Below are 27484 nucleotides of genomic sequence, written 5' to 3' on the forward strand. Positions count from 1 at the left end.
CATGACATTATCACAGAGTATTTCTTCAGTGACAATTTAAGGAGTGGGGTGGTGGCAGAGAAGATTATTTTATCATTGCTTCCAATTGCTGAAGCACAGTAATAATTAGAAATACACCAATGTTTAGTCCATTTTCTTACTGTTTTTTAAGTTCTCTACAGAAAATGTACCTTTTTATTGCCCCCACCCAGGACAAGTTGCTCCCAGTATCCACTACTTCACCATATTGATTATTGTATTTTTACATACAGATCTAGATTTCCATACTCCTTCCCAGGTTTGTTTTGCTTGAAGGCAGATATGAACACATTAACCAACCTCCTCAGAGAAAAGTGTTGGACTATAGAAGCAATTTCCTTAAGGTCAGTTTGATACTGAAGCCTACTGTTCTTAAATTCTGAGATTCTGACTGCATTAGTAGCAACTTATGTTGATATATTATAAAAGGCAGTGCGACTGAGTAAAAGCAGCTTTGCTCTAATTAATGAATAAAAATAGATTCCCAGCAGATTGGATGAAAAATGGCAAGATTTCTAAACATACCTTTGGGAGGGTGGTCTGGACCGTTGAGCGCTCCCTGAATGGCTGCCTGGGCAGCAGAGTTCTGGGCCTTCAGCATTTCAATGGTTTCTCTTAGTTCGATCAGTTCAGACTCCTGTGAAACAAACAGAATTTAGGAGCTTTAAAAGTAAAAGATTCTTATTCATAGCTCACTATCAAATGAGTTTGATTTTATGTAGTGCTAATGTCCTGGTAGATTTAGATGTGCGGCTGACCTTTCAAGTTGTGTCTTACAACCTCTTACTTGTAAATGTAAGAAGGTAAATGCAATAGAGAATTAAAAAATAATGTCTTGGTTATTCTCTTATACATGTGGTCTGAACAGTCTTTATTTCTTTAAAAGGGTGGTACCCAGAGCTGACCAGTACCATATAAAACAAGATATCACACTGCTCATTTCAGATACCAAACTTATTAATACTACCCATGATTATATTACATAGATAAATACTATTATTGCATTGGTACATCATATTGCATTTACTTTTAACTGGAAACCCTGAGTTTTTGCCAAATGAGTGATTTTAGATTTTCTCATTTATTTTGCCCTTAGGAAATAGATTCTTTACATTCAAGAACAAAACCTGGAATTAATTCCTAACTCACTCCTATTAAATGCCATATGTCATCTTAGATTCTGGCACTGTTCATCCAACAAAATTCCTACTATGAAGATCTAGTTTCACCAAGCCAAAGCAATACAGGAATTTTAAAAAAGTGAATAGAAATATATGTAATGTATAGTCCTTAAAATAGTTAAATTATTTAAAAAGTTTACAAATCAAATTTTTATAAAACACCTATTTTCTTATTTAATTAAGGGTAATTTGAAGCTATGTCTCAACGAAAATCCGTGTATAAATTTGATCTCCCATAGTCATTTAAATGAATATCTTTATCAGAAATAAAGGACTCACTATTAGGAAGATAAGATAACAGCACCAACACAACAACAAGGAACTGGAGTGCTGTTTCAGTGGAAGCAATATTTCCATCAGGAGCACAAATACAAGGAGTATCCTTCTTGGAAGTGATAGCAAGCCTAAAAATTAGAATTTTTGTCAGCCTCTGGGGGGAGGGAGAATTCCTCCATAACGTGTTTGTCATTCATCATTTTCTCCATTTTCTTTCTTCGGCAGAAAGCCAAAGAATCAGGCTTGGGTTCTTCACTCCATGGTAAGCAGTTTATCCCTACTTAATGTCTCCCAGTATATATGAAAAAAGGCAGGACCATGACAACTACCTCTGCAGGAAACTGCTTCATACATGAGAATGTCCAATGACTATTCCAGCCTTAGACACTTTTTAAAAAAAAAGATAGATGGTGCTAACTGAAACGATATCCAAGTTTGGAATAGATACTTGGCATCTCACATATCTATCTTCTCTGAGTATCTGACATATTCCTGATAGAAGACAGTTAGGTATTTTTAAAAAACAAACCCTCTTATAGACTTTTAATAGCTTATAAGTCAAAGAATCTCATAATAGAAAATCAATAGCGACCTCCTGGATTCATAGATGGATCTTCAGATACTTGAGTATAATTTCATTTGCATTTATTTATCATAAAGGAAAAAGAACAGGTTTGTGAAAACTGCCAATACCATGACAAATTCAAATACAATTCATCATAATTTCTCAGTCTCTCCAAGTTTTATCTACATTCTGTCACTTGCCCAACTAGTAATAGATAATTGTACCAAAATTGAATCTATTTCCCACTTAAAATAAATCTCCAAAGTGATGAAATATTTATTGGAAATCCATTCTGCTTTTACCAGGAACTTATTCACAAAAGAATAACTATAGTGCATACTTAGTGAATCACATAATTTAAATAGTTAATTTTATAACATATAGACTAAGATGAATGTTAAATTTTAAATAAAGTCAGATTTTCATCCTTGAATTTAAAATCAACAGTGCTTGTACTTTGGATTAAAAATCTGCTAAAACATTTGGCTTTAGGTTTAAAGAGGAAAAATGATATTGAAATCTCATACAAATGTCTAAAAATTTAGCTTAATTTTATGGGTTGGCTGACTTATTTTACTGTCAAAATTCTACTCTTTTCTAGAGAAATCTCTTCTAAAAACTATTTTTTTTTAATTAGAAGTAAAATGTTCAGGTAATATTGATTTTTCAGAAAACTGTGTTTAATGAAATAGAAGAATGATCACTTTCTAAAATTTTAAGTATATTTTTAACAACAACAGATATTAGCAGGGTAGTTGTTACTCAGTGTGGCACAATAAGCCCAAAAGAAGAATAACTAAGTAAGAAATATATTTGTTATATAATGTGGGGAAAAAAATAAATGAAATAATTAGTTTAGCCAAATTCAGATTAGCAGCTCTTTTAGAGAATTTTGTAAGTATAAATTGTCTTTAATTAAAAAGATAGTTAGAGAAGCAAGAAGAACTAAAATCCTGCAGCCTGTGAAACAAAAACCACATTCACAAGAAGACAGACAAGATGAAAAGTCAGAGGGCTATGTACCAGTTGAAGGAACAAGATAAAACCATAGAAAAACAACTAAATGAAGTGGAGATAGGCAACCTTCCAGAAAAAGAATTCAGAATAATGATAGTGAAGATGATCCAGGACCTTGGAGAAAGATTGGAAGCAAAGATTGAGAAGATGCAAGAAATGTTTAACAAAGACCTAGAAGAATTAAAGAACAAACAGAGATGAATAATACAATAACTGAAATGAAAAATACACTAGAAGTAATCAATAGCAGAATAACTGAGGCAGAAGAACGGATAAGTGACCTGGAAGATAGAATGGTGGAATTCACTGCCATGGAACAAAATAAAGAAAAAAGAATGAAAAGAACTGAAGACAGCCTAAGAGACCTCTGGGACAACATTAAATGCAACAATATTCGCATTATATTCGCATTATAGGGGTCCCAGAAGGAGAAGAGAGAGAGAAAGGACCCGAGAAAATATCTGAAGAGTTTCTAGTTGAAAACATCCCTAACATGGTAAAGGAAATAGCCACCCAAGTCCAGGAAGCACAGCAAGTCCCATACAGGATAAACCCAAGGAGAAACATGCCGAGACACATAGTAATCAAATTGGCAAAAATTAAAGACAAAGAAAATTACTGAAAGCAGCAAGGGAAAAATGACAAATAACATACAAGGGAACTCCCATAAGGTTACAGCTGATTTCTCAGCAGAAACTCTACAAGCCAGAAGGGAGTGGCATGATACACTTAAAGTGATGAAAGGGAAGAACCTACAACCAAGATTACTCTAGCCGGCAAGGATCTCATTCAGATTCGATGGAGGAATCAAAAGGTTTACAGACAAGCAAAAGCTAAGAGAATTCAGCGCCACCCAACCAGCCCTATAACAAATGCTAAAGGAACTTCTCTAAGTGGGAAGCACAAGAGAAGAAAAGGATCTACAAAACCAAACCCAGAACGATTAAGAAAATGGCAATAGGAACATACATATAGATAATTATCTTAAATGTGAATGGATTAAATGCTACAACCAAAAGATACAGGCTTGCTGAATGGATACAAAAATAAGACCCATATATGTGCTGTCTACAAGAGACCCACTTCAGACCTAGGGACACATACAGACTGAAAGTGAGGGGATGGAAAAAGATATTCCATGCAAATGTAAATAAAAAGAAAGCTGGAGTAGCAATACTCCTATCAGATAAAATAGACTTTAAAACAAAGAATGTTACAAGAGACAAGGAAGGACACTACATAATGATCGAGGGATCAATCCAAGAAGAAGATATAACAATTATAAATATATATGCACCCAACATAGGAGCACCTCAATATATAAGGCAACTGCTAACAGCAGTTAAAGAGGAAATCAACAGTAACACAGTGAGACTGGAGGACTTTAACAACTCTCTTACACCAATGGACAGATCATCCAAAATGAAAATAAATAAGGAAACAGAAGCTTTAAATGATGGAACAGACCAGATAGATTTAATTGGTATTTATAGCACATTCCACCCAAGAACAGCAGATTACACTTTCTTCTCAAGTGCGCATGGAACATTCTCCAGGATAGATCACATCTTGGGTCACAAATCAAGCCTCAGTAAATTTAAGAAAATTGAAATTATATCAAGCACCTTTTCTGACCACAACGCTATGAGATTAGAAATGAATTACAGGGAAAAAAGTGTAAAAAAACACAAACACATGGAGGCTAAACAATACGTTACTATTAATAACCAAGAGATCACTGAAGAAATCGAAGAGGAAATCAAAAAATACCTAGAGACAAATGACAATGAAAACACGATGATCCAAAACCTATGGGATGTGACAAAAGCAGTTCTAAGAGGGAAGTTTATAGCTATACAAGCCTACCTCAAGAAACAAGAAAAATCTCAAGTAAACAATCTAACCTTACACCTAAAGGAACTAGAGAAAGAAGAACAAACAAAACCCAAAGTTAGCAGAAGGAAAGAAATCATAAAGATCAGAGCAGAAATAAATGAAATAGAAGCAGAGAAAACAATAGCAAAAATCAATAAAACTCAAAGCTGGTTCTTTGAGAAGATAAACAATACTGATAATCCATTAGCCAGACTCATCAAGAAAAAGAGGGAGAGTACTCAAATCAATAAAATTACAAGTGAAAAAGAAGTTACAACACACCACAGAAACACAAAGCATCCTAAGAGAACACTACAAGCACTCTATGTCAATAAAATGGAGAATCTGGAAGAACTGGACAAATTCTTAGAGGTATAACCTTCCAAGACTGAATCAAGAAGAAATGGAAACTATGAACAACCCAATCACAAATAATGAAATGTGATTAAAAATCTTCCAACAAACAAAAGTCCAGGACCAGATGGCTTCACAGGTGAATTCTATCAAACATTTAGAAAAGAGCTAACACCCATCCTTCTCAAACTCTTCCAAAATATTGCGCAGGAAGGAACAATCTCAAATTCATTCTATGAGGCCACCATCACCCTGATATGAAAACCAGACAAAGATACTACAAAAAAAGAAAATTATATACCAATATCACTCATGAATATAGATGCAAAAATCCTCAACAAAATACTAGCAAACAGAATCCAACAACACATTAAAAGGCTCATACACCATGATCAAGTGGGATTACATGAAAAGCTGCTCAACATCCCTAAGTATAGAGAAATGCAAATCAAAGCTACAATGAGGTACCACCTCACACCAATTAGAATGGACATCATCAGAAAATCTACAAACAACAAATGCTGGAGAGGGTGTGGAGAAAAGGGAACCCTCTTGCACTGTTGTTGGGAATGTAAATTGATACAGCCACTACGAGAACAGTATGGAGGTTCCTTAAAAAACTAAAAATAGAACTACCATATGATCCAGCAATCCCACTACTGGGCATATACCCAGAGAAGACCATAATTCAAAAAGACACATGAGCCCCAGTGTTCACTGCAGCACTATTTACAATAGCCAGGTCATGGAAGCAACCTAAATGCCCATCGACAGATGAGTAGATAAAGAAGATGTGGTGTATATATATATATAATGGAATATTACTCAGCCATAAAAAGGAATGAAATTAGGTCATTTGTTGAGACATGGATGCATCTAACATCTGTCATACAGAGTGAAGTAATTCGGAAAGAGAAAAACAAATATCATATATTAATGCATATATGTGGAACCTAGAAGAATGGTACAGATGAACCGGTGTTCTAGGATGAAGTTGAGACACAGATGTAGAGAACATATGTATGGACACCAAGGGGGTGAAGCAGCGGGGGTTGGGGGTCATGACAGGATGAATTGGGGTTGACATGTATACACTGATGTGTATAAAACTGATGACTAATAAGAACCTACTGTATAAAAAAATTAAATTAAAAAAACAAAGATAGTTAAATTCTACAGTGATAGTCTGTTAAACCTGAACTAGTTATCTCTCCATATCTGCAAAAGTCCCTTCCTTTTTTCTTACTTCAGTTAATGAGATCCACCCTCACCATCATTCAAACTAGCACTATCTCTTTCTCTGAGTGTTTCCATGTGATTTCCTCCTGTGCTTTGAATATCCTTCACCCTTAAGGGCCATGGTGACACGTCTCCATTCACATGACACCTCTTAGTTTTCCTTTGAGGAAAAATGAAGAGGTTCCTTCTCTATGCATCCAGACCATTTAATGCATTCAGCTTATTTATCTGTCGAAGAGTTTATCTTTTCACCTGATTTATGATCTGATCTCAGTAAATGTTGGGACGATTTTGTTCAAATGTCTGGTCTATGTTAAACAGGTGTTTCTTCCCTTCAAAGAATGATGTAAACAAGAGGGTGTCTGATCACTTAGGATGCTATATACTAAAAACGTCAATAACTTTATTATTCATTATAAACTGAAAGTCTCAATGTGGCTAAATCAGTGGAATCACTTCCTTTGGATGGCAACAAAGTGGGTTTTCCTTTCTCTCTTTTCCAAAAGTGTATAGCTATGAATATAAAGCATTTTAGAATGAAAACTGGACTAAGACAGAAATTTCTAAATAGTTTATTTCTAGCCTTCCTTTTTTCCCCTTTGTAATTATAGCTGATTGCTCACATTTATTTTTAAGGTACATATTCTCTAAGATGTCTATAATCATGGAGCTTGCAGTGCTGCCGCCAAGGACAACTATGGTCCCCCTGCTTTAGTTTTGGCCATGGCAGGGAGTGTGGATTAGAAAAATAATTAGAAGTGAGTTCCAGAGATAACCAACTATAAAATCGTTTGATAATCTGAAATATTTTCACATAGTCTTTTCATTTTCAAGGTGACCTAATAGAAGATAACTTAAGTTTTGAGAATCCCTATTAAACCTTCAGAAAGAACCTGGAAAATATAGATACCATCAAGAGATGAATTTGAAGTTTGTTCCTCTAATTTAGTAGTTTTCAGTTTCCTACTCTTCTCCCAAAGAGAAGATTGGGGCTGGAGTAACTCTTCAGAGGGTCTTGGGAATAAGATGATCAGATAATATTTTATTGATATTTTCCACTTTTCAAAAATGATACTTTAAAACGTGAGAACCGAACTCAAATTTCATTTACCTACAATGAGCCATTCAAGATAACGATGCCCCAAACATAGGCTGACCACGTGAGATTCCAGTAATGTAGTCCATGTGAATTTCTTGTGTAAAAGAGGCTGGATGGAGTCAGTATCTCTTCTAACTGTTTTGTACATGTCTCTGAGGCTAAACAAGCTATCAAGGTCAGACTTGAAATGCTGCAAAGTAAAGTGATCAAATGATCAAATACTGTGTCATAATACTGGCATTGCTCCGTGTTTTTCCAACCTAACTTCCTAACGACATCTGACCTCTTTCCAAATTTCGCCTGGACACAGGCCTTATTGAGAATCTCACAGCTTGGCAACAAATCTCATCAACCAGCCTGACCTTCTACTTGACCTTCTAGGCAAGGCTCTTAAAAATTTTCCACTAAACCAGTCTTTTGCTTCCTCACACTGACACAGTTAAGCTCACATTATCCAGCTATAGTTGCTTTGAACACACCCCACTCTCCAACCCTTCGTATGTGTCTTGAAATTTTGTGAAGTTTTCTGCTGAAAGAACCTGGCCAGCCCTGGTTCTAACTAAATGAACGGAATTCATCAAACCCCAGTAGCACAAGTAACTTGAATCCATAAGTAACTTACAGATTCAAATTATCCTATGCCGTAAAAGGCTAATGAATGTATTTTCTGAGTCTAGTGATAAATTTTTAAAAACACTTCTAGATGATAAATATTTAACCTGAACTAGGAGTTAATGTAAAGATACAATTCAACTAAAATTTTAGCTTCTACATTATCTATTTCCAGAGAGTTGGTTTTGAATTTTCTAAGTTTTAACATTTAAGTGTCTATTCATCGAGTCATCCAAAAAAGTAGTTTCAGAGGTAAGAATGAGCAAACCCTAGACTTTATAGTTAGCATAGAATCAACATCTGAGCTCCACTACTCAAACCAAAGTGTATTCCTCGGTCATGCTCTGACCTTCTAACAAGACTAACCTACCACACCTTAACATATGTTCTAATTGCCTCTGGCACTACAGATATAAGGAAGTGATATGAAAGTCTTCTAATTGTCAATGAGTACATAGCCTTAGTAAATTTGCAAGGATTTAGCAGTAGTTGTGTAAAAATTTCATTCATCAAAATATAGATTTGCAGAATTCTTATCATTTTGATGACCTTTATTGCAGCATAAGAAAATAAAACCCTGAACTATAATTTGAGTGACAATTTTTTCATTTCTGATACGGATGGTATGTAGCTAGTACCACTCTAGATGCACTGAAAAGAAGCTGTTTCATCACATATAATAGATGCTTCAGGGCATTCGGTCTTAATTCTTTTAAAGAATCTTGGTGGAAAAGTACTAGTTAAGGGACAAGGACCTGAAATCCAGGTAAAATTCTTGATCAAACTATGTCACCATCACAATCTGTTGAGCCTTAGGTATAGGGGATACCTAGAGATAATATCACCCTCTGGGCAGCATTACTGACAATTATCTTAATTACTCTTATTTATAGATTTACTGTTCCATAACACATGGTCTTCTGGCAGCTACAGGGAATGCTGTTAAACTACTGCGAAATGCTGCTAGACTGATCTTCATTAACTAACTTTTATCATGTGAGCCTAGTGTCAAAAATCTTTGAATGGCTCCCTGTTTCCAAGGACCGGATTCCTTAGATATCCTTCAAGCCTTGGTTCCACATTTCCCTCCACATTCCTTCTTTTTCCCTTAATGTCTCCCATAATTTCCCTCCTTGCCGTTCACACTCATGGTGTTCCTTCCTCTATGACAAGCGGCCCTCCATCTCTCCTGAATTAATTTTTTTCATCCTCCCAGAGCCTGACAAGGCTCCTCTTGGCCACCTCTCCTCTAAAACTAATGTAAATAGACCCACAGACATAGAAAACAAACTTATGGTTACTAAAGGGGAAAGGGGAGGAGGGAAAAAATAGGAGTTTGGGATTAATATATACACATTACCATATAAAAAAGAGATAACAAACAAGGACCTGCTGTATAGCATAGGGAATTACATTCGATATTTTGTAATAGCCTGGAAGAGAAAAGAATTTGAAAAAGAATAGATATAACTATTCTATAACTGTATATATAACTGAATCATTTTGCTGCATACCTGAAATTAACACAACATTGTAGATCAACTATACTTCAATAAAAAACAAAACAAAACAAAAAACCACACAAAAAAACCTCACCCCCACCCCCACACCAAAACTAGTGTGAAAATGCAATGGTTCTCTGTGAGAACACTCAGGACATTGTCCTGTTATACTTCTAATTGCACCTCATATTTTCTGCCTCCTGAGTTATTCATACATGTCTTTTCTTTCTTTTATTTTTATTTGTTTATTTATTTTTACCAGGCTACAAGTATATAAAAGCAGTGTTTTGGCACATACATTTAGCAAGAGAATCGGTGTGACTTGGCATCTGGAAGCAAGGAAAAAATTTAGAACATTATTCAAGGGAGTGATTTTGGTCTATGAACCTAACTAAAATTTTGATACAGTTTTCAGGCTATTAATGCCATATGATTGTTGAAAATCACACACTGAAGAAGGAGTCTTGGATCTGAGTCCTAGTTTAGTTTATCTCTTTCTTTCTTTCTTTCTTTTTTCTAGTTTATCTACTTCTTAAGTAGATACCCAAGCACATGCAACCACCTTGGCCTTTGGTTCTTCATGTGTTAGCATCCTACCTTGCTTCCCAATATACTCATTCTTAGCTTTAAATTTTTCAGTAGTCCTTATCTTCACCTGAAATTCCCATATAGTTGAATTATATTTTTATCATATTCTGTCACCTATGAGAATATAAACTCTATTTTATATTATAACCAGTTATAAACTAGGATATAAGTATGTGTGTGTGTATTTCACTGCTGAATTCTCAGTAGCTAGAACAGTATCTCATACACAATAGAAATTCATTATAACTTTGGTGCATGACTAATGGACAAAGGAACCTTGGAAGTCTAGAACAGAATTTCAAAACCTCTGCTTTATATTCTTTGCTCTTTTTTCCCAGGATTGTTGGATCACCAGAGAACAATATGCCCTTTTATCTCAGCTCCCTGAAGAAAATGGCTTTCCTGAAATACGATTAAATGTTATGCCCTCAGCTTTTAGAGAAATGTCTATTTGAACAGAGATTTTGTCTTTTGTTATTTCATGACCCTAACTGAAGAAATTTTACAATAAATTTGTCCTTGAATTCAGTGTCTGAAAGTTTGTCTCTTCAATCTAAATTATGCTCTTCTGGTCAGCAAATGAAAACTAAACACGCCAAGCAATCTCCCTTTGTGCCTTAGCTTCCTTGAGAATCAATTCAGTTCAGTGAATTTCTACTTTGGGGTGGTAATTACCTAGGCTCAAGCATCTTGTTATATACATTCCTCTACTGGTTTTCACTAGATTCTGTCATTGAATTGTGTTATATCATAATCCAATAAACTTTATAAGATTCTCAAAACCACTCTGGAAAAAAGCAAGTTATAAATCTCAGATTACTAAAATAAACATTGTTAAATAAATAATATAATGAAATAAACATTGTTAATAAAATACAATGCTAATGTGAATGTTAAAAAACCTAATGTTGATAAAATAAAATAAGCATCGTTTTGTGTGTATACATATTTCAATTAAAAGAGCAACCATTCTACTTTCAGTTAAAAAAATGGCAAGGGCAATTGCAGACATCATGATATCTTCCGAGAAAACTTTACAATTTTGGCAATGTTACTTCAAGGATAATGTGCAACAATTATACAATTCTTTGTATTATGGAGATGTATTCTAAAATATTCAGGAATTTTTCATAGACATTATAAATTAACAAACATGTATATATTTCCAATTTCTACGAGAAATTTGCCTACAAATAAAAAAGAGCTGAAGGAAATATGGAGAGGCAAAATATATAAATTTTGACTTCTTAAAGATATTGAGACTTAAATACTAACCATGATTTCTAGCAATATGCCTGGCATATGACCAATGATGAATTTGGTTTCTTACATTTTTTAAGGAAAAAAAGGAGAGAAATATAAAGAAAGGTAACATTTGTTGACTTTCCACTACCTGTGACATATTACAGTATCTCACTCCTCAGAATGATTCTACAAGGTAGTTATTATAACTCCCACTTCTATAATGACAAAATTGAGGGTTACGAAAGGGAGATTCTCCAGCTCTTGAGAGACCTCACCGAGATTCAAACTTGAGGCTACTGGACTCCAACATTTATAATCTTTCCCACCTGAATGCCCTTAAAAAGGCCTTGTAATCCTATTTGCTGAATTCTTATGTTACATAGTGAAATGGTAAATTGTATCACCCCCAAAAAGATTAAGACAAAATTTATGTGGTCAAAGGAGTTTGTTATCTTCTCTTTCAGAACAGGCTTGACAGGGATGGACAGTGTTCTCTTTCATGGGCAGGGGAGAGCTACGAAATGGGAGAATGAAAGATAAGGGCAAACAGAATACAGTTCTATAATTATACCAGGCAACTATAGGAATATTTGATTTTCTCTTTTGGTTTAATTGGACTGTTCAGTTTTGTTTTGTTTTGTTTTGTTAACTTTAAAAAAAGTAGTAAACTGACAAAACTCAATAACACATGCTAGTTCTTTAAAGCCAAAGCCATACTTTACAGAACTGAAGCCCAAATCGAAGCCATTCCTATGGAAAGACATAGGAACTGATTCTACATCAGTTGAAATTATCCAAAACTATTTAGATATGGATCTCTTTGAAAATTAGATGAAAACCATGGAAATCTGCTCATATTATGCACATATGCCATTTTTACAGATATTTCCACACAATTTTAAAGACTTTTTAGACACTCATCCAAGGACTCAGGTTAGGGCCACCAAATTAATGGCAGGGAGGTAAGTTACTGGTCATCATATGGAAAGTGTCCAGATTCTTTCTATCCAGTGTGGACCTTTTGATATTTCTGCCTTTGTGAACCAAATTCTCTGTTGGTTTTTTTTTTTTTTTTAAACCATTCCTTCTTCTACTCCATAAAATCCTTCAGGTTTGTTTTAAAGCTTTTGATGTAGCTTAGCTTTACTTCAAAGACAGCATCCCCAGATGCCAACTAGTCTTGTTACTCCAAAATTATGCAGGACTGTTCCTTGTCTCGTGGATACTGTAACGTAAAGCCCCTTACTTTAGAAAGCCCTAACCTCTGTTTCGGGCCTTCTTCATGAGTATCTCAGATCACAGCCATGGTCTATAACTGGGCTTATAGACCATGAATTTGTGAAAATTCTTGTCAGAGTGCAATTCTCATCAACTGCGTTAAACTATTCCTAGAATATTCTAACTCTTCTCCTGTTTCTTTTTCTTAACATTTGGTATTCTTTCAATAGTTCCAGTCAGAAGTAAAATAATAGACTGCCTGAAAAGAACGTGTGTGTGTGTGTGTGTGTGTGTGTGTGTGTTCAAATATAGGTTAATCGGAATCATAAGTCTTTAAATTAAAATCCGAAAAGAAAAGGTATTATCTTGCCATTGTTCCAATTTACTTTAGAACGGATCTTCTCAGTATTATTTCTAAGGAGCTGCATCTCAGGTATTGTTTAAACACCCTATGCAACTTCCTACCTTATTTCAAGCCCCAGTGGCAATTCCTGAACATACCTTCTGTTCCGCTGTCATGGTTAGACTTTGCAGTCGGCCAGTCATATTCCCTAAACTCTTTTCAAAAGCTGCTACGAGGTGAGCCTGTGAACAAAACGGAAGGAACATATCTTAAATGTCAGAACCTTATGTGGATGGATGAAAACCCTTCTCTTTACAAAATGCTTAATTTCAGGTATTCTTACTCTTTAAATACTATGACTGCCATGTCTGGCTTTCAGTGCTGACTCTCCATTAACACACATCTTCATCTATTATTTCTAAACCTCAGCTTAAAAATCAGTGTTTCAATCTTGACATTTAATGAGTTCAACTTCTGAAAGGGAATGCTATTTTGCAAATAAAAACACCTTCTAACTTGCACATCATGGAGGATTTGATACCCAAAATACTGGATAAAGTTCTGAGTTGCCAAGTTTTTAGACTCAAAGCCCAAGAGGAGGTCGCGGCAATACTCAATGGACGAATGTTCCTCATTCTTATACCTGCATGATGACCTTTGAAGACATTGTTAGCTCCTCTATTGAAATGATGCTCTCTTCCAAGTGCCGGAAATCTGCTGACAGCTATAACATTATCGTTCCTCTTTTTCCACTAACAAAGAATTGAATCGAAAAGAGTTGTCTTCACTTTCCAAACTCTTTTCAATAAAAAGGGCTTTTATTCCTACTTTTTTCCCTTCCACTAAGGAAATGTAGGTAGGCCAGCTAGAAATAATATTCAGTTATATTTTATTTAAGTTTTTGTGGCTCTGGGGTTTTATTTTAAATCTCAGAGAATTATACATATTGCAGTACATAACCGTAACTCTTACGATTAAGAAGTATTTGAAAATCTTATTATAGTTCTAAAATAGGCCAGTTTCTATTGACATGCTATCATGCAACAGCTTGACCCACAGAATATTATGCACGAAGAGAAACGTCAACCTCTCACTGTGGCTTGATGTAGAACCACAGGTATGTTCTCCAATTTTATCGCATCCATAAAAAGATACAAGTACAGAATGTTTTACAACCTACATCTATAATAAACTATGTGTGGGGGAAAATTTGCCAAAAGATTATTTTTTTGAGAGAAGGGAGTGAGAGGCTGCAATTAAAATAAATCGCCTTGTAACTCTAGCAGAGCTGAAAGGCTGAGGTACCTATTATCAAGTGGATCACAGGAGTCCTAAGAATTAGGGTGCTAGAAGTTTATTTCATTATTAGTAACAGCCAGAAGTTTATTCCATTCTTGGTAACAGCTAGAATGTACAAGTCCCTTCCATTAGCATCATGATACAAAGGTGTCTTTGTTCCTAGCTCTGAGCTCATCCTGGGATGCCTTTGTTTTCCTGACACTATAATATAGAGAAAGATGATTTATAGAAGATGCTATTAATCTCCAATCCATCAGTAAGTAAAGCTCTATTCTTTCCCACCTAGCTACAAAACAGAAACAGACTCACAGACATAGAGAACAGACTTGTGGTTGCCAAGGGGGAGGGGGGTGGGGGAGGGCAGGACTAGGAGTTTGGGGTTAGCAGATGCAAACTACTATATATAGGATGGATAAAAAACAAGGTCCTATTGTATAGCACAGGGAACTGTTCAATATCCTGTGATCAACCATAATGGGAAAGAATATAAAAAAAGAATTTCTATATAACTGAGTCACTTTGCTGTACAGCAGAGATTGGCACAGCACTGCAAATCAACTCTACTTCAATAAAAAAATTCTTTTAAATAACCAAAAAAAGCCTCTATTCTTTTCCACTCCCTTCTCCCTCTTTCCTCCTTTCCCTCTCTCTCAGACACACACATACTCGCGACCTTGAGAACTGTACTCCAAGGTTTGTTAGCAGGTTTAATCAGATAAATAACACTCTTTTTAAAAAACAAATAGTATCTAATAGTTCAAAACCTTTCCAGTGACAAGGACTGTCATTACATCAGAATTAGTACCCTCAGAAATTAGCATAAGGTTATGTCCCACTTTCTCTTATACTTAACCTTCACACTATGTTAAAGGTGAACAAAATGAAAATGTACAGCTCACTGGTTCATCGTCGCGAATATTCATGCACTCAGCAGCCAAGTCAAGAAAGAGGATTTGAAGACCCTGGAAGTCCTCCCTTGCCCCTTCCTCATCTCTGTCCCCTCTCCCTTCCGAAAAGATAACCACTAGAGTGACCTGTGTTATAATTACTTTCTTGCTTCCCTATATAGTTTGGCCACCTAAGCTTGCATCCCTAAACACTATGTTTTAGCTTGGCCTATTTTTAAAACTATCCGAGTGGAATCACATGGCATGATTTTCTTGGTGACAGTTTTCTTTTGCTTAACATTGTATTTTGAGATTCATCCATGTGGTGTGCAGCAGGAGTTAGAATTTGCTGTAAAGCACTGCTCTGTGTGATTTATAATTTATTTGTCCATGATGACCATTAGTGCTGATTCCAGTTTAGACTGTTAAAAATAATCCTGCTATGAAGATAAAGTGGGTTACTAAATTCTAAAGCTAAAATTGCTTGTTTTCCTCTAAAATAGAAGAACTTTGTTAATATTCACTACAAGAAATGCAAGACTACATAACATTGAAAAGTTTCAATTCTCCCAAACAACTGTAAGGTTTAATTGTTGGACAATGAGTCCTTGAATGTATATACTTGTAGAAAATTGCTTCATTTTACCAGCTGTGCGTATTTTATCAGTTTAATAGGAATTAAAAATATGACAAAGAAAGCAGGACTGTGAAGAACAGGCTGCACAAATATATTGCTTGTATTTGGTATCTATGAGTAAATATAAAATGTTCACCATTAGAAGGTCAGTTTTCAATCTGGAAAATTGCTCTTCATTAATTATTTACAAGAACATATATAACTAGTTACAAAAGAACATTTTAATTTGAGTCACATTGTTCTCCGTGAAAAGTTTGTTAAAAGTATGATTGTGAAATGCTGCTTTAAGTTTATGTCCCCTTAACTTAGCTTATCATAATAGCTTTGTTACTTTGAAGTTAATAAAAGGGCAACTTTCGCACCAATTGGATTCATGGAAAGGCACTACAATAGGTAAAATAAAGGAAGGCATTTATACCAGTGATAATCTTTGTCACCTTACTGGAGAAAAAAATGGAATGTAAGACTGATTAAACTATAGGAAAATATATCTTGTCTAAAAACTTTGTAAAATGATAACTTTAAAAGAACTGTGGATTTTTAGGGGGACTGTTAATCATAGTTTACATGGTTCTGACTTTTGTCTTAGCAGCTGCATAATTTTCAAGCCACAGTAAAGTTGTATCAATATGTTGATGAATATTCCCTACTTGTGTTAGGTGAAGTCTGTGAAGGTAATAAAATAGACAAGACTGAATACTAGTTAAGGGAAAATATTTTTAGTACATATTGTCTTTAGTTTTGGAATCACATAACATAATCTGAATAGACATGTAAAAAACTGTGGTACTAAAAAATAAGATGGAATATCATTATGAAAAATGCCTGCATTGCATTTGTTCATTCAGAATTCAGTGACAGCCCATCAACCAAATAAAACATACTCTTTACATAGATGTATATGGGGATAGACAGATTAGATAGACAGAGAGAAATAGATGACTTTACATTTGAAATTCAATAGTTAGATGAACTGAAAATGACTCTGAAACTATCATAAATAAGATTTCATATTTCTTTTACTGTATAAAATTGTCCCTTCAGTGTCTGTCATTGTTAATTATGTGCAAAATAGTTTTCCCTTAAAGGAGATGCAGAAAAACAAAAGTAACTGCCAGACTATATAAAAATATTAAATAGAGCAAAGATATAGGACACAATCCCAAGGAAAATAACACCTGAGAGATCTGTGGTTAGAAGACTTCTGCACTGAAAGGCAAAAAAACAAAACACACAAAAAACAAAATAAACTTTTTTTGGTTACACATTCATTCAGCGATATTTTTGAAAAGTGGTAGCAATAACTAGCCTTAGTGCCCATTTCCAGATTACCTAAGGGCTGAGATTTGTAAGAAATACATTAAATGCATCCCACCTGGCTTGGCAGCATGAAGGTATGGGTGAGAGGCCAGGGGGCACCTGGCTGACTGTCTGATGTGACCATACATTCCCGGGGGCCTTGGACTGTGGGGCTCCTGTTCTCTTCCTGTTTGTTGGTGGGGTATTGATTCAAAGAAGGCCAGGCAATAGCGCTGGCCAACATACCCTCTCTCCTTTCTCCAGACATCCTAGTGGACACAGCTCTATAAAGAGGCTTCCCAGGCTTGCTGCAGCTCTGCTCAGAGAACTTCACAAGGGGAGGGAAAGGCTCAGCGTACCTTCTACTGAATGGAGGTCATATTCTGTCAGGCAAACGAGAGGTGAGCTGACTGAATAACTTTCTGACTTACCACTGCCCCTTTTAACAAAGGGGGAGAAAAAGCAGAGAAACAGATGTTTCAAATTTAAATATTAAAACACAGATTATTGTCTGGACTCCATAAAAATATAATCATGCTGCCAGGTCCAGACATGTGACACATCAATTACAAAAAGAAAAAAAACCCCAAAAGCCCAAATTAAGGAAAACCAATTAAGTCCTGATAGAATTATTCATATATTGAGTAAAACTGAATAGCTGGATCTTAAAATGATTACTAAATAAACGATAATAATAACAGTTAATGATATTTTCTACAGAACCAAACATTGTAGTTTGTCTTTATAAATCATGGCTATTACACTTCTATACAACAATGGTCATTGTAGTGATCCCATTTCACCAAAAAGTAAAAAGTTTACTCGTGGTCTGAATAAAATAATAAATAAAAGGCATATCTTTACCTCCAAACAGGAAATGTACAAGATTAAAAAAAATTTTTCACTTACATTGAAGAAACTCGACAGAAAAATTTTTCAGTCTTATAATTAATTTCATTTCTGTACAAGTATATTAAAATATATGCATATATTACATACATCAACAGATGTTAACTCAGAGGCAATGACGTGAAACACACTCTGAATGAAATTTAAATGCAGTATTTCTTAGAACTGAGAAACCAAGTGTTTTCTCAAGTAAATCCTTTGATGACATAATGGTGCACTGAATCTAAAGTGACATTTTAAACTAAGTGCTAAAGAGAATGAGTTCAAGATGGTTTGCGCCTTATAAATAATGCAAATTTCTGAATGTGTAAAGGAGATTATATCCTTAAAGATACAAAGGAACATAAATATACAAGACTCCATCCCTAGTAATTATAATGATACTATTAAATGTTTAAAATAGGACTGACCTTAAAATTATTTTATAAACATTTATACAGGCATCCACCTACACAAGTTCTTAGTTACTGCAATAGTTTTAAAGTAAATTTTGATAAACTGCTTTGTAAAAGAATAGAAGATAATATATATCTTCATTACCTGAATCTTCTGACTTTTATCTTTTGACAGTTTCAGCAATACATTTATCTGATGGTAAAAAGCTGTAACAATCCATATCACCACCGAATAAAAAAAGCACTAAATGGTGAAATAAGATTCAAATTCCCAAGAAATTAAAAACTAGACATCACTTTAAAAAATTTTAAATTAAATTTAATTTAAAAAATTTGTGATAGATCTTTAGGTGTTTAATTTTTAAACTTGAAATAATTACAGATTCGCAAGAAGTTTCAAAGAGAGTACAGAGAGGACTCTTGTACCCCTTTATTCAGTTTGCCTCAATAGTTACATTTTATAAAATTATAGTATAATATCAAAACCAGAAATTCATTATTGGTACACATATGAAGATTCACACATGTAAATAACCACCTTTCATCACCACAAAGCTCTTCCTATTGCTACCCTTTTAGTTACACCCACTCTCAGGAGAGAGGTGACCACCTTCCTTAAACCCTGGCAACCACTAAGTTGTTCTTCATTTCTATAATTTTGTCATTTGAGAATATTGAATAAATGGAATTATATAGTATGCGACCTTTTAAAATTGGTCTTTTTTTCACTAAGCTTAATGCACTTGAGATCCATCCAAGTTGCTGTGTGTATTAATAGTTATTTAATTTTACTGCTGAGTGGCAGTCCATGGTATGGATGTATCTATCGGAGTTTGTTTATCCATGGACCTATTAAGAGACATTTTGGTTGTTTCCAATTTTTGCACTATTAAAAAATAAAGCTGCTATGTACAGGTTTCTGTGTGGGTCTGAGGTGATTTGAGAATATTTCTAAAATGCATTATGAAGTAAAAAAAAAAAAAAAAGAAGAAGAAGAACATACCAAATAGCATATATATTAAGCTCCCATCCACGCATAAAATGTACTACTAATGATAACAAAGATGTGGACAGGGAAGGCTGGAGACAGTTGGATCGTTTTTCCAAGACTAGCACTTTTTAAACAAATGTATCAATTTGGCACCGATTTTTCTAATTTTATGTTTCTCACTTTTTTTTCTTTATCACCCCCTAGAGAGACATTATAGATTTTTTTTTTTCCTAATTGTCCCCTTCCTCCATGGCCATTTTAATATCACAGATATGCTGGATACCTGTTTATGTACTCTGTATATATCTGTGCTTTATGCATAAGAAGAGAACTTTAAAAAGAAAAGAGTACTTTTTTTTCCCACCATAAGAAACACTATTCATTCTTTGACGATCATATCAATGCCCAGCTGAGAATACATAGTCCATAGTCGTGAAAACACAACAGTGAAAATAGTGTGGCATGCATGACTTGAGAGAAGTGGCAGATAGCCAATGGCTGACATCTTTGTAAAATGTTTGGTACCTTTCCAAACAATGGCATCGAGTTGTCCCCCAGGACTGTCCTCCTATGTTAGAACTTGGCTCCTTCTGTGTGTATGTGTGTATGTGTATAAGCCTTTGCAAATGTGTTCTGTATATATGTATTCAGGGGTATACAGAAGAACAATGTTGAAAGGAAACACAAGAAATCAATAACCAAGAATGGGAATGGGAATCTCAGAGGGAAAAACGAATATATATCTTTTATTAAACACTTCTTTTAATTTCAGTTTTTCTTTTTAATACAATATACACGTACATTTGTCACTTGGTATCTGTGGGAGATTGGTTCCAGGACCAAAATCCATGGATGCTCAAGTCCCATAGTTGGCCCTCTGCATCTGTGAGTTCCACATCCAGGGGTTCAACCAACCATGGATTGTGTATGGTTGACCCTTAAACAACACGGGTTTGAACTACACGGGTCCAGTTATATGCAGATATTTAGAAATGTGTGGATCCACTTACATGCAGATTTTTAAAATATCCATGCATAAGTGGACCTGCACAGTTCAAACACATGTTGTTCAAGGGTCAACTGTATTACTTTTTAAATGGAGACAGTATAAACAATATTGGGTAAAAGCCCAAATTCCATTATGTATAGCAGCTGTTTATTAATCCAACAACTGATATATAAGTCCATGCAAGAGACATTTACAAAATAAAACAAAACTCTGAGTAATCGTTCAAGACATTTATGTCTTTACTATCCAGAGCATAGGGCCTGTCATTGAGCCTTCCTCATTGCAGACAAACACAACCCAGTGTGTTCCGGCTTTTACACTGCAATATGTCCTCTGGGTACAAATTCAGGGATCTAGACAGGAGTGCTTTATACTACTATACATATAGCCTGTAGTATAAAATTTACAGTGGCTTCTGAACTATTAAAGAATTATTCTTAGACAAAAAATATGGGTTAAATAATACTGTTCTCTTCCAGTATTGTCTAAACAGTTCTCTAAAACCTGCTATTATTTTAAGAATCCCCTGACAACATCTATAAAAAATAAATATAGCCAATCCCAAATTCATTTGATTCTCCCAAAGTTAAAAAGATAAAGTTAATTCAAAAACAGTGCTAAAATGAATGCATTGTGAGTGAAATGATTTACTTATATACTGTGGAAGGTACTGGATTGGCCAAAAAATTCGTTTGGGTTATTGATGGTACGGAAAAACCCAAACAAACTTTTTGCCAACCCAATATATTACACAATAACTTTTATTCTTAAAATATCTCTTATTTAGGGCTTCCCTGGTGGCGCAGTGATTGGGGGTCCGCCTGCCGATGCAGGGGACACGGGTTCGTGCACCGGTCCGGGAAGATCCCACATGCCGCGGAGCGGCTGGGCCCGTGAGCCATGGCCGCTGAGCCTGCGCGTCCGGAGCCTGTGCTCCGCAACGGGAGAGGCCGCAACAGTGAGAGGCCCGCGTACCGAAAAAAAAAAAAAATCTCTTATTTAAATCATACCCAGTGAGCCCACATTTGCTCACTCTTGCTGTGTTAAGCTTTGCTGAGCAGATGGAAGAACTCCACGAAGAGCAGAGTGGTGAGGCAGGAACAGGCCCAAAGCCACCCGGTGGAAGTGAGCAGACTGATGTTGAGTGAAGGTGTCAGGACATATGGCAAAATAGCGGGAGCTTCCTCACCCCTCACTGCTGCTTCTAACACTGTTGTTCCCTAGGGCCAGGCACAATGCCACATGTTCGCCTTTATTTCTGCTCCTACTCTGAGTATACTCCAGGCACACTGAAGGATCTTCAGTAAATGTTAATATAACTGATGGTTTTTGCCATCATCATTTTTTGCGATCCTCAGCTGCTTTAACTGCTATAAGGAGGCTACCAAGGTTTTTGAGAGAACTCTAGCTCATTTATAATATAGCTAAGGAACCCAAATTTAGAGAATTAACCGGCTGCTTAACTAATTGTCCAATAAATTGTGCTGAAGGAGACAGGGCACAAGAATTTTTTATACTCCACAGTTAATCACTGTCAACCCCTCATTGTCTTGGAGCTGAAGAAAGTCTTACGTATGTGGGACTGGGCGTTGGTAACAATGAGAAATAAGAAAAGAAATAGGACTTGTAGCTTTTACTAATGTTTCCAACTTTACATGAAACAAAAAGCCACTTTAACCACATTGTGATTCCTCATCAATGTGGATTTACGTTTGATTACCCAGCGTGCGGGAAAGTCCCACTATTTAGTGACCTAAAGTCTGTATAATTTTGGACATTTAAAGTTTGTGAGTCTGTTACTAAAATTATCCCATTTACTATATAAACATCTGTTTTAATATATCAAAAAAAATCAAAAGTGACTTACATTTGCTGAAAGTTGAGAAGTGAGAGTGGCAACTTTTTCTTGTGATGCAACAAGCTCTCTCCGTAGTTTATGGATTTGCTGAATGTAATTTTAAAAAAAATCAAATCAATATGCTAGTAGATTTTAACTTAAAACTAAGAATTCAATCCAAAAAAGCCAATACTATAATTAGCTCATCCTACCCCCAGTAAATATACATATATATTTTTTCTGGGTCTTTTTATTTTTCTATCCATTTTTTTGTATGTTTATTTTTATTTCCTATACTTTGGCAACTTCTCAGAAGCTGTAGAATATCCTGCAGTCACTGAAAGTTGGCTCCAATTCAACATTTAATGATTCCATATTTGAAAATAATTTTATTGGCTGGAGTTTTAATTCCTAACACTTAGAGAAGCCTTCCCAAGTCTTTGTTATAATGCCCTTTTTTCAGTGAGTTACTATGAGCTCTGGGCAGAAATGCTGCTACAGATTATCCATAGTTTCAAAAAAGGGGAAAAATCAGTAATACTGTAAAAACGGCTAGATGAACCACCAACATAAATATGCTAAAATGTTTTCCTGTTTGGTTAGGTCCACACTCAAATAAAAGTGAACCAGAAAAAGATGAGAGTATATATCATACTTAAAATTTTAATTTAAGCACTTTCCACAGTTTAATCTGCATGTTTCATGTTTCCGTGAAATATAGACAGTGATTAGTAAGGTTAAGATATTCATAAGCAATTGAGACTAAGTCTACAAGTATACTTCTGGTCTCAAGGGATTTTAGTTACTTAGGTGCCAAACATTCTACTCTGATGATTCTCATTTCTTCAAAAACAAGTCTTCTATTGTTGTAGTTAAACTTTCAAAACACTACCTTAGTTTGAAAGAGCATTCTTGACACAGTTCATTAACTGTCTTTTTTTTTTTTTTCCTACCCATTAGATTTTTGTGGAGAAGAAATGGTGGTAAATACTGAAAAGACTCTAAAAAAGAACTAAACTTTAAACTGGAATTAGAGACAGGGGACATTTACATAATTTTAGTAAATGTGATTCCATTTGACTCCTGTCCTTTAAAAAAAGAGATATACCCAGACCCAAAGACCCAAAGAGCATTTGAGCTGCATTCAAATGATGACTGCAAATGGTTCCAGAAAGCAGAGAACATCTATTTTATTCTTAAAACAATACAAATTCAAAGAGCTTTCTCAAATTAATAGTCTCTATTACATGATCAGATTTCCTTTAAAATAGAATCTAGGAAAACTTAAAGTAATATAAATCATTAAAAAAGAATCATAACCTACTATGGGGCATAAATAATTAAAGGGGAGGCGGATAACTACTAATACGACAAACAGATGTGGTATTTCTATGCCTTAGTAGCTATACATATTGCGGTCAGTGGTCGATTGCCATGTTCGTGAGATGTAAATAGTTTAGGTTTTTCAAAACCGTATTTACTCTTTGGTCTAGCAATTATAAAGATAAAATTGATATAATTTATACTTTTTCAATTTTTTAAAAATACAGCACAAATTTTACTTTAAAAGTCTAATAAAATAAAACTTCAAAGGGCAGAATTCCTTTGCAGAGGCTGTTACCAATGCATTTTTCCTTGCTCATGGTAAAACCAATCAAATAGTCATTAGCACACCTTGAATAAAGGCCTAATTAAAGTCTCCCTGCTCTCCTTGGCCAGGACAGCTCTTATACAAAGGGAAAGAAAAATAATGTTCTCTCCAGGCTGCAATCTGATTTGTAGGTGATTGCAATGAAATATTTGTGAAATGTACGTGATTAGAACAATATACTACACTATACATCAAGTGATTAGAAGCAGCAAAGTCCTGGCACCAAACAATAGATGGGCTGGGATACTGGTAAATTGTGTTGTGGCGGCCTAGTGCCTCAAATTCAATACTTGCCTTAATCCTATGCACTTAGTCTAACAGGCAGTGGGGGAAGAGACTATAATAGACCACACATTCATTCATTCATCCATCAAAGATTTGTAAGTGCTAGAGACAGCTTATTAGATGTTGATTTAAGACTCCAAGCTAGAACATGAGAAAAGAGTTTGCTTCTAAAAACTTCGTTACATTTTCTTTTAAGAGGAAATATCCAAGACCATTTATCACTAGCTGGGTCACTTCTATTAGCAGTGTTGGAGAGTTATGGGTTGTATCATAGAGCCCTCTAGTGGTCGAAACACTCATTTCATCATAAATGTAAACGAAAGCAGTCAAATGTAAAAATACTACAAGGTTTTTACCTCTGAATGAGCCTTTTCTTCAGCCTGTAAAAGAAAAAAAGGAAAAAGAATTTAACTATAATAATTAGTGTCAATTCATTCTACAAGTATAAAAGAATAAAATAATTATACTGTGTATTTAAAATGTTATTTTGGTCTAACATAAGAACATGGTAAAATATGATATTATTAAATTAAAACAGTAAAAACAGGAACCTTTAGGACTGCAAATGAATATTTCGTTATATATAAACCTAATGGTATTTTAAAAATATCAGTTATTTGATTTATGGATATGTACTATGTCTTGAAAGCAAAGGATAGAATTAAAAAATGGTGTTACCCTAAGATCCAGACCATAAACAAAAAAAGGTATAAAATTATACTTTAAAAAATATGAGTGCAGAAAAAAATAATAGAGTAGATCTTTTTTTCATACAGATTTTAGGAAATTTATACTCTGAAATCACAGAGATTTTTAGCCAAGACCTAGGAGTCGGAAATTTATTCTGTGATATATAGATCATAAAGAATGCCAAATAAGACTAGAGGAAAAATATTGACAACCACAGAAAATCTGCTGATTAGTTTCTATTTTATTTGCTTTTCTTAATGATCATTAAATAAGTTTATTGGGCTCCAAGTCAGCAAAACATTAAAACCCCCAGTGGTAAGGCAGTGATAAAAGTGGCTGACAAACATTGGCTCCACAGATAATGGAAATGAGCACTGCTGTAGGACCTTGAGGGGTGTTTTGGCCTCAGCTGTAGAAAACTCCTAGCTCTGTTTTTCTTCTTCATGTTGGGCTGCAAAATGCCAGAAAATGAATTACGTGCGCCATTGTATTTGGGAAGCTCCCTCATTCTGGAAAAAGCTGGAGAATGCATAATATTGCTGAACATTACAAGTCTGTTCATTGCCTTGAGCAGATCCAAAGCTGAAAAACAATCTCCTACCTCCTATCTCTCCTTTCGAGACATTTCCTGATTAATTGACACAGAAGTACCTAAACCATTTTTTATCTCTTCTTTTCCTCCAGAAAACATAAACTAAAACAAAGTAAAATAACCCTCAGGATATTTTTTATGCATAAGCATCTCTTTTAAACTGGATTTTTTTTCTATCTTATATTTTCTTTATTCCTAAAAAATATGTACAGTTATTAATATAGTGGTTAAATGAAGAGTGGTTAACTAGTAGAATCCTAATAGCCTTTATAAGAAAACTGTTTTAAAAACAAATTCTGACATAAAGATTTAATGTTTTATATCTCAACTTTTTAAAGTGAAGATTCAATATTTTTAAGTTATAATAATTTCAATGTTTCATATAAAGTTTGATTTTTGAATCAGACAGAATGAAGGAATTTTAAGATAAAACTTTCATGGATCAAAAGCTGGAGGTTGTTTGCCTTGAGACATACGGCATGATTAACTTTGACTATTTGGTTTCCCTGGTATTTTGCATATTTACTGCCAGTTTATTCTGTCCAAATCCTGCTTCTAGGCTTGCTAGGATTATACAGAACTGATACTCAGTAAGTAACTTGCATATTGAAAAGAGCATTGTATGCTATTTAAAAAAAATAGTCAAGAAAGACAGTCATCACATTTTTTCATTAAAAAAGCCCTGAATAAGTTACACTAGTTACATGCATAACCATCACATATTAATTCTATATATACTGTACAGAATGACTTTCTCTTTGCTGACTTTTCAGAACTAACTTTTTCTTTAATCTTTGCCTTCTTTCATATCCTGTGGTTAGCAACACTGGGTAGGTGTTACCATAAAGTTGAAGCAATGAGCCAGAATATTAATATTTCTTTCAGCGGGTTAGGCATGGATTGATGACATTATGATGGAATATGATTACTTGCCATTTTTAAATGATGGTTTTGAAGCTGGCCCAATGTCCTCAAGGGTGGTAAACAATATAAAACACCTTGCCTAAATAAAAATATATTAGATGATTCTTTATTCTGTAAGCCATTACTTGGCCATTCATTCATCCTTTCAAATTTACTAATCAAAAAATGTTTACTTTAGTATTAGCTATGTGTTAGGAAATATGCTGAAGGGCTCCACAATGAACTAACTAAGCCCTCGCTCACTCTTATTAAATCAATACAAATTAGATTCCAAGTACAAAACGGGTTCAATACAATTTTTAATATACAGCCACTCAGAAAACACCTATTGCAAGGATCAAAATTTTAAATGTTTAACAGGACTAGACATACAAAGAATAAAAAGAGCCCTGGGTATTAAAAAAAAAATTACACAGCCTTCCTAGGTTATCTGTTTTCCCCACTTTTCATATAGATATGGATACTGAGGAGTATTTCTTTCCTGCAATAAATGCAACAGCACAGTAATAACTAACAGTGCAAACTCAGCTTCAGTGTCAGGAAGAGAATTGGTGGAGGCTGGGTCTTGCCTGAATTCACACGCCAACATCGAAAAGGGGCGATGCTGTAAACCTGGAGGAATTTCATTTCCGTGTTGCTAGATATTCCGATTACTTTCAAAAGGAACTGAGAAATTTGAATTTTTAGGTAAAACTCCATATTTTTTCAGTGTTGGCTTAGATTTAAAAACAAACATACAAACTCAAAGCCTGCCAAAGGTAACAGCTTGGCAGGTCAGATTGGCTCTGTGATTTCCAACCAGTGTGTAATCTCCCTGGATCTTTCTGCTCAAAAATTCTGTAAGATGATTTACTCAGCTTTATAACAAGGTACTTTGGAAAATTTTACCAAATTATAATTGGTAGAGACTTCAAGAGTTATATGTGAAGAAATAATCCTTTCAATTG

The 27484-nt window shown here is 34.8% G+C and overlaps 1 protein-coding gene across 3 annotated transcripts in view; it reads right to left on the bottom strand.

Annotated features, from left to right (window-relative positions):
* The window catches only part of NAV3 (neuron navigator 3), a 356590-nt gene that overhangs the window by 38256 nt on the left and 290850 nt on the right, over positions 1-27484 (bottom strand). For all 3 annotated transcript variants that reach the window (XM_024736709.1, XM_024736708.1, XM_024736707.1), the window contains exons 21-24: positions 24688-24711; positions 22426-22503; positions 13291-13374; positions 544-655 (exon numbers count right to left, since the gene is read on the bottom strand). In XM_024736709.1, coding sequence (XP_024592477.1) covers positions 544-655; positions 13291-13374; positions 22426-22503; positions 24688-24711 — 298 coding nt within the window. The remainder of the gene's footprint in view (positions 1-543; positions 656-13290; positions 13375-22425; positions 22504-24687; positions 24712-27484) is intronic.

Source organism: Neophocaena asiaeorientalis, unplaced genomic scaffold (assembly GCF_003031525.2).
Source record: "Neophocaena asiaeorientalis asiaeorientalis breed wild unplaced genomic scaffold, Neophocaena_asiaeorientalis_V1.1 scaffold134, whole genome shotgun sequence".
NCBI classification, from domain to species: Eukaryota; Metazoa; Chordata; class Mammalia; order Artiodactyla; family Phocoenidae; genus Neophocaena; species Neophocaena asiaeorientalis.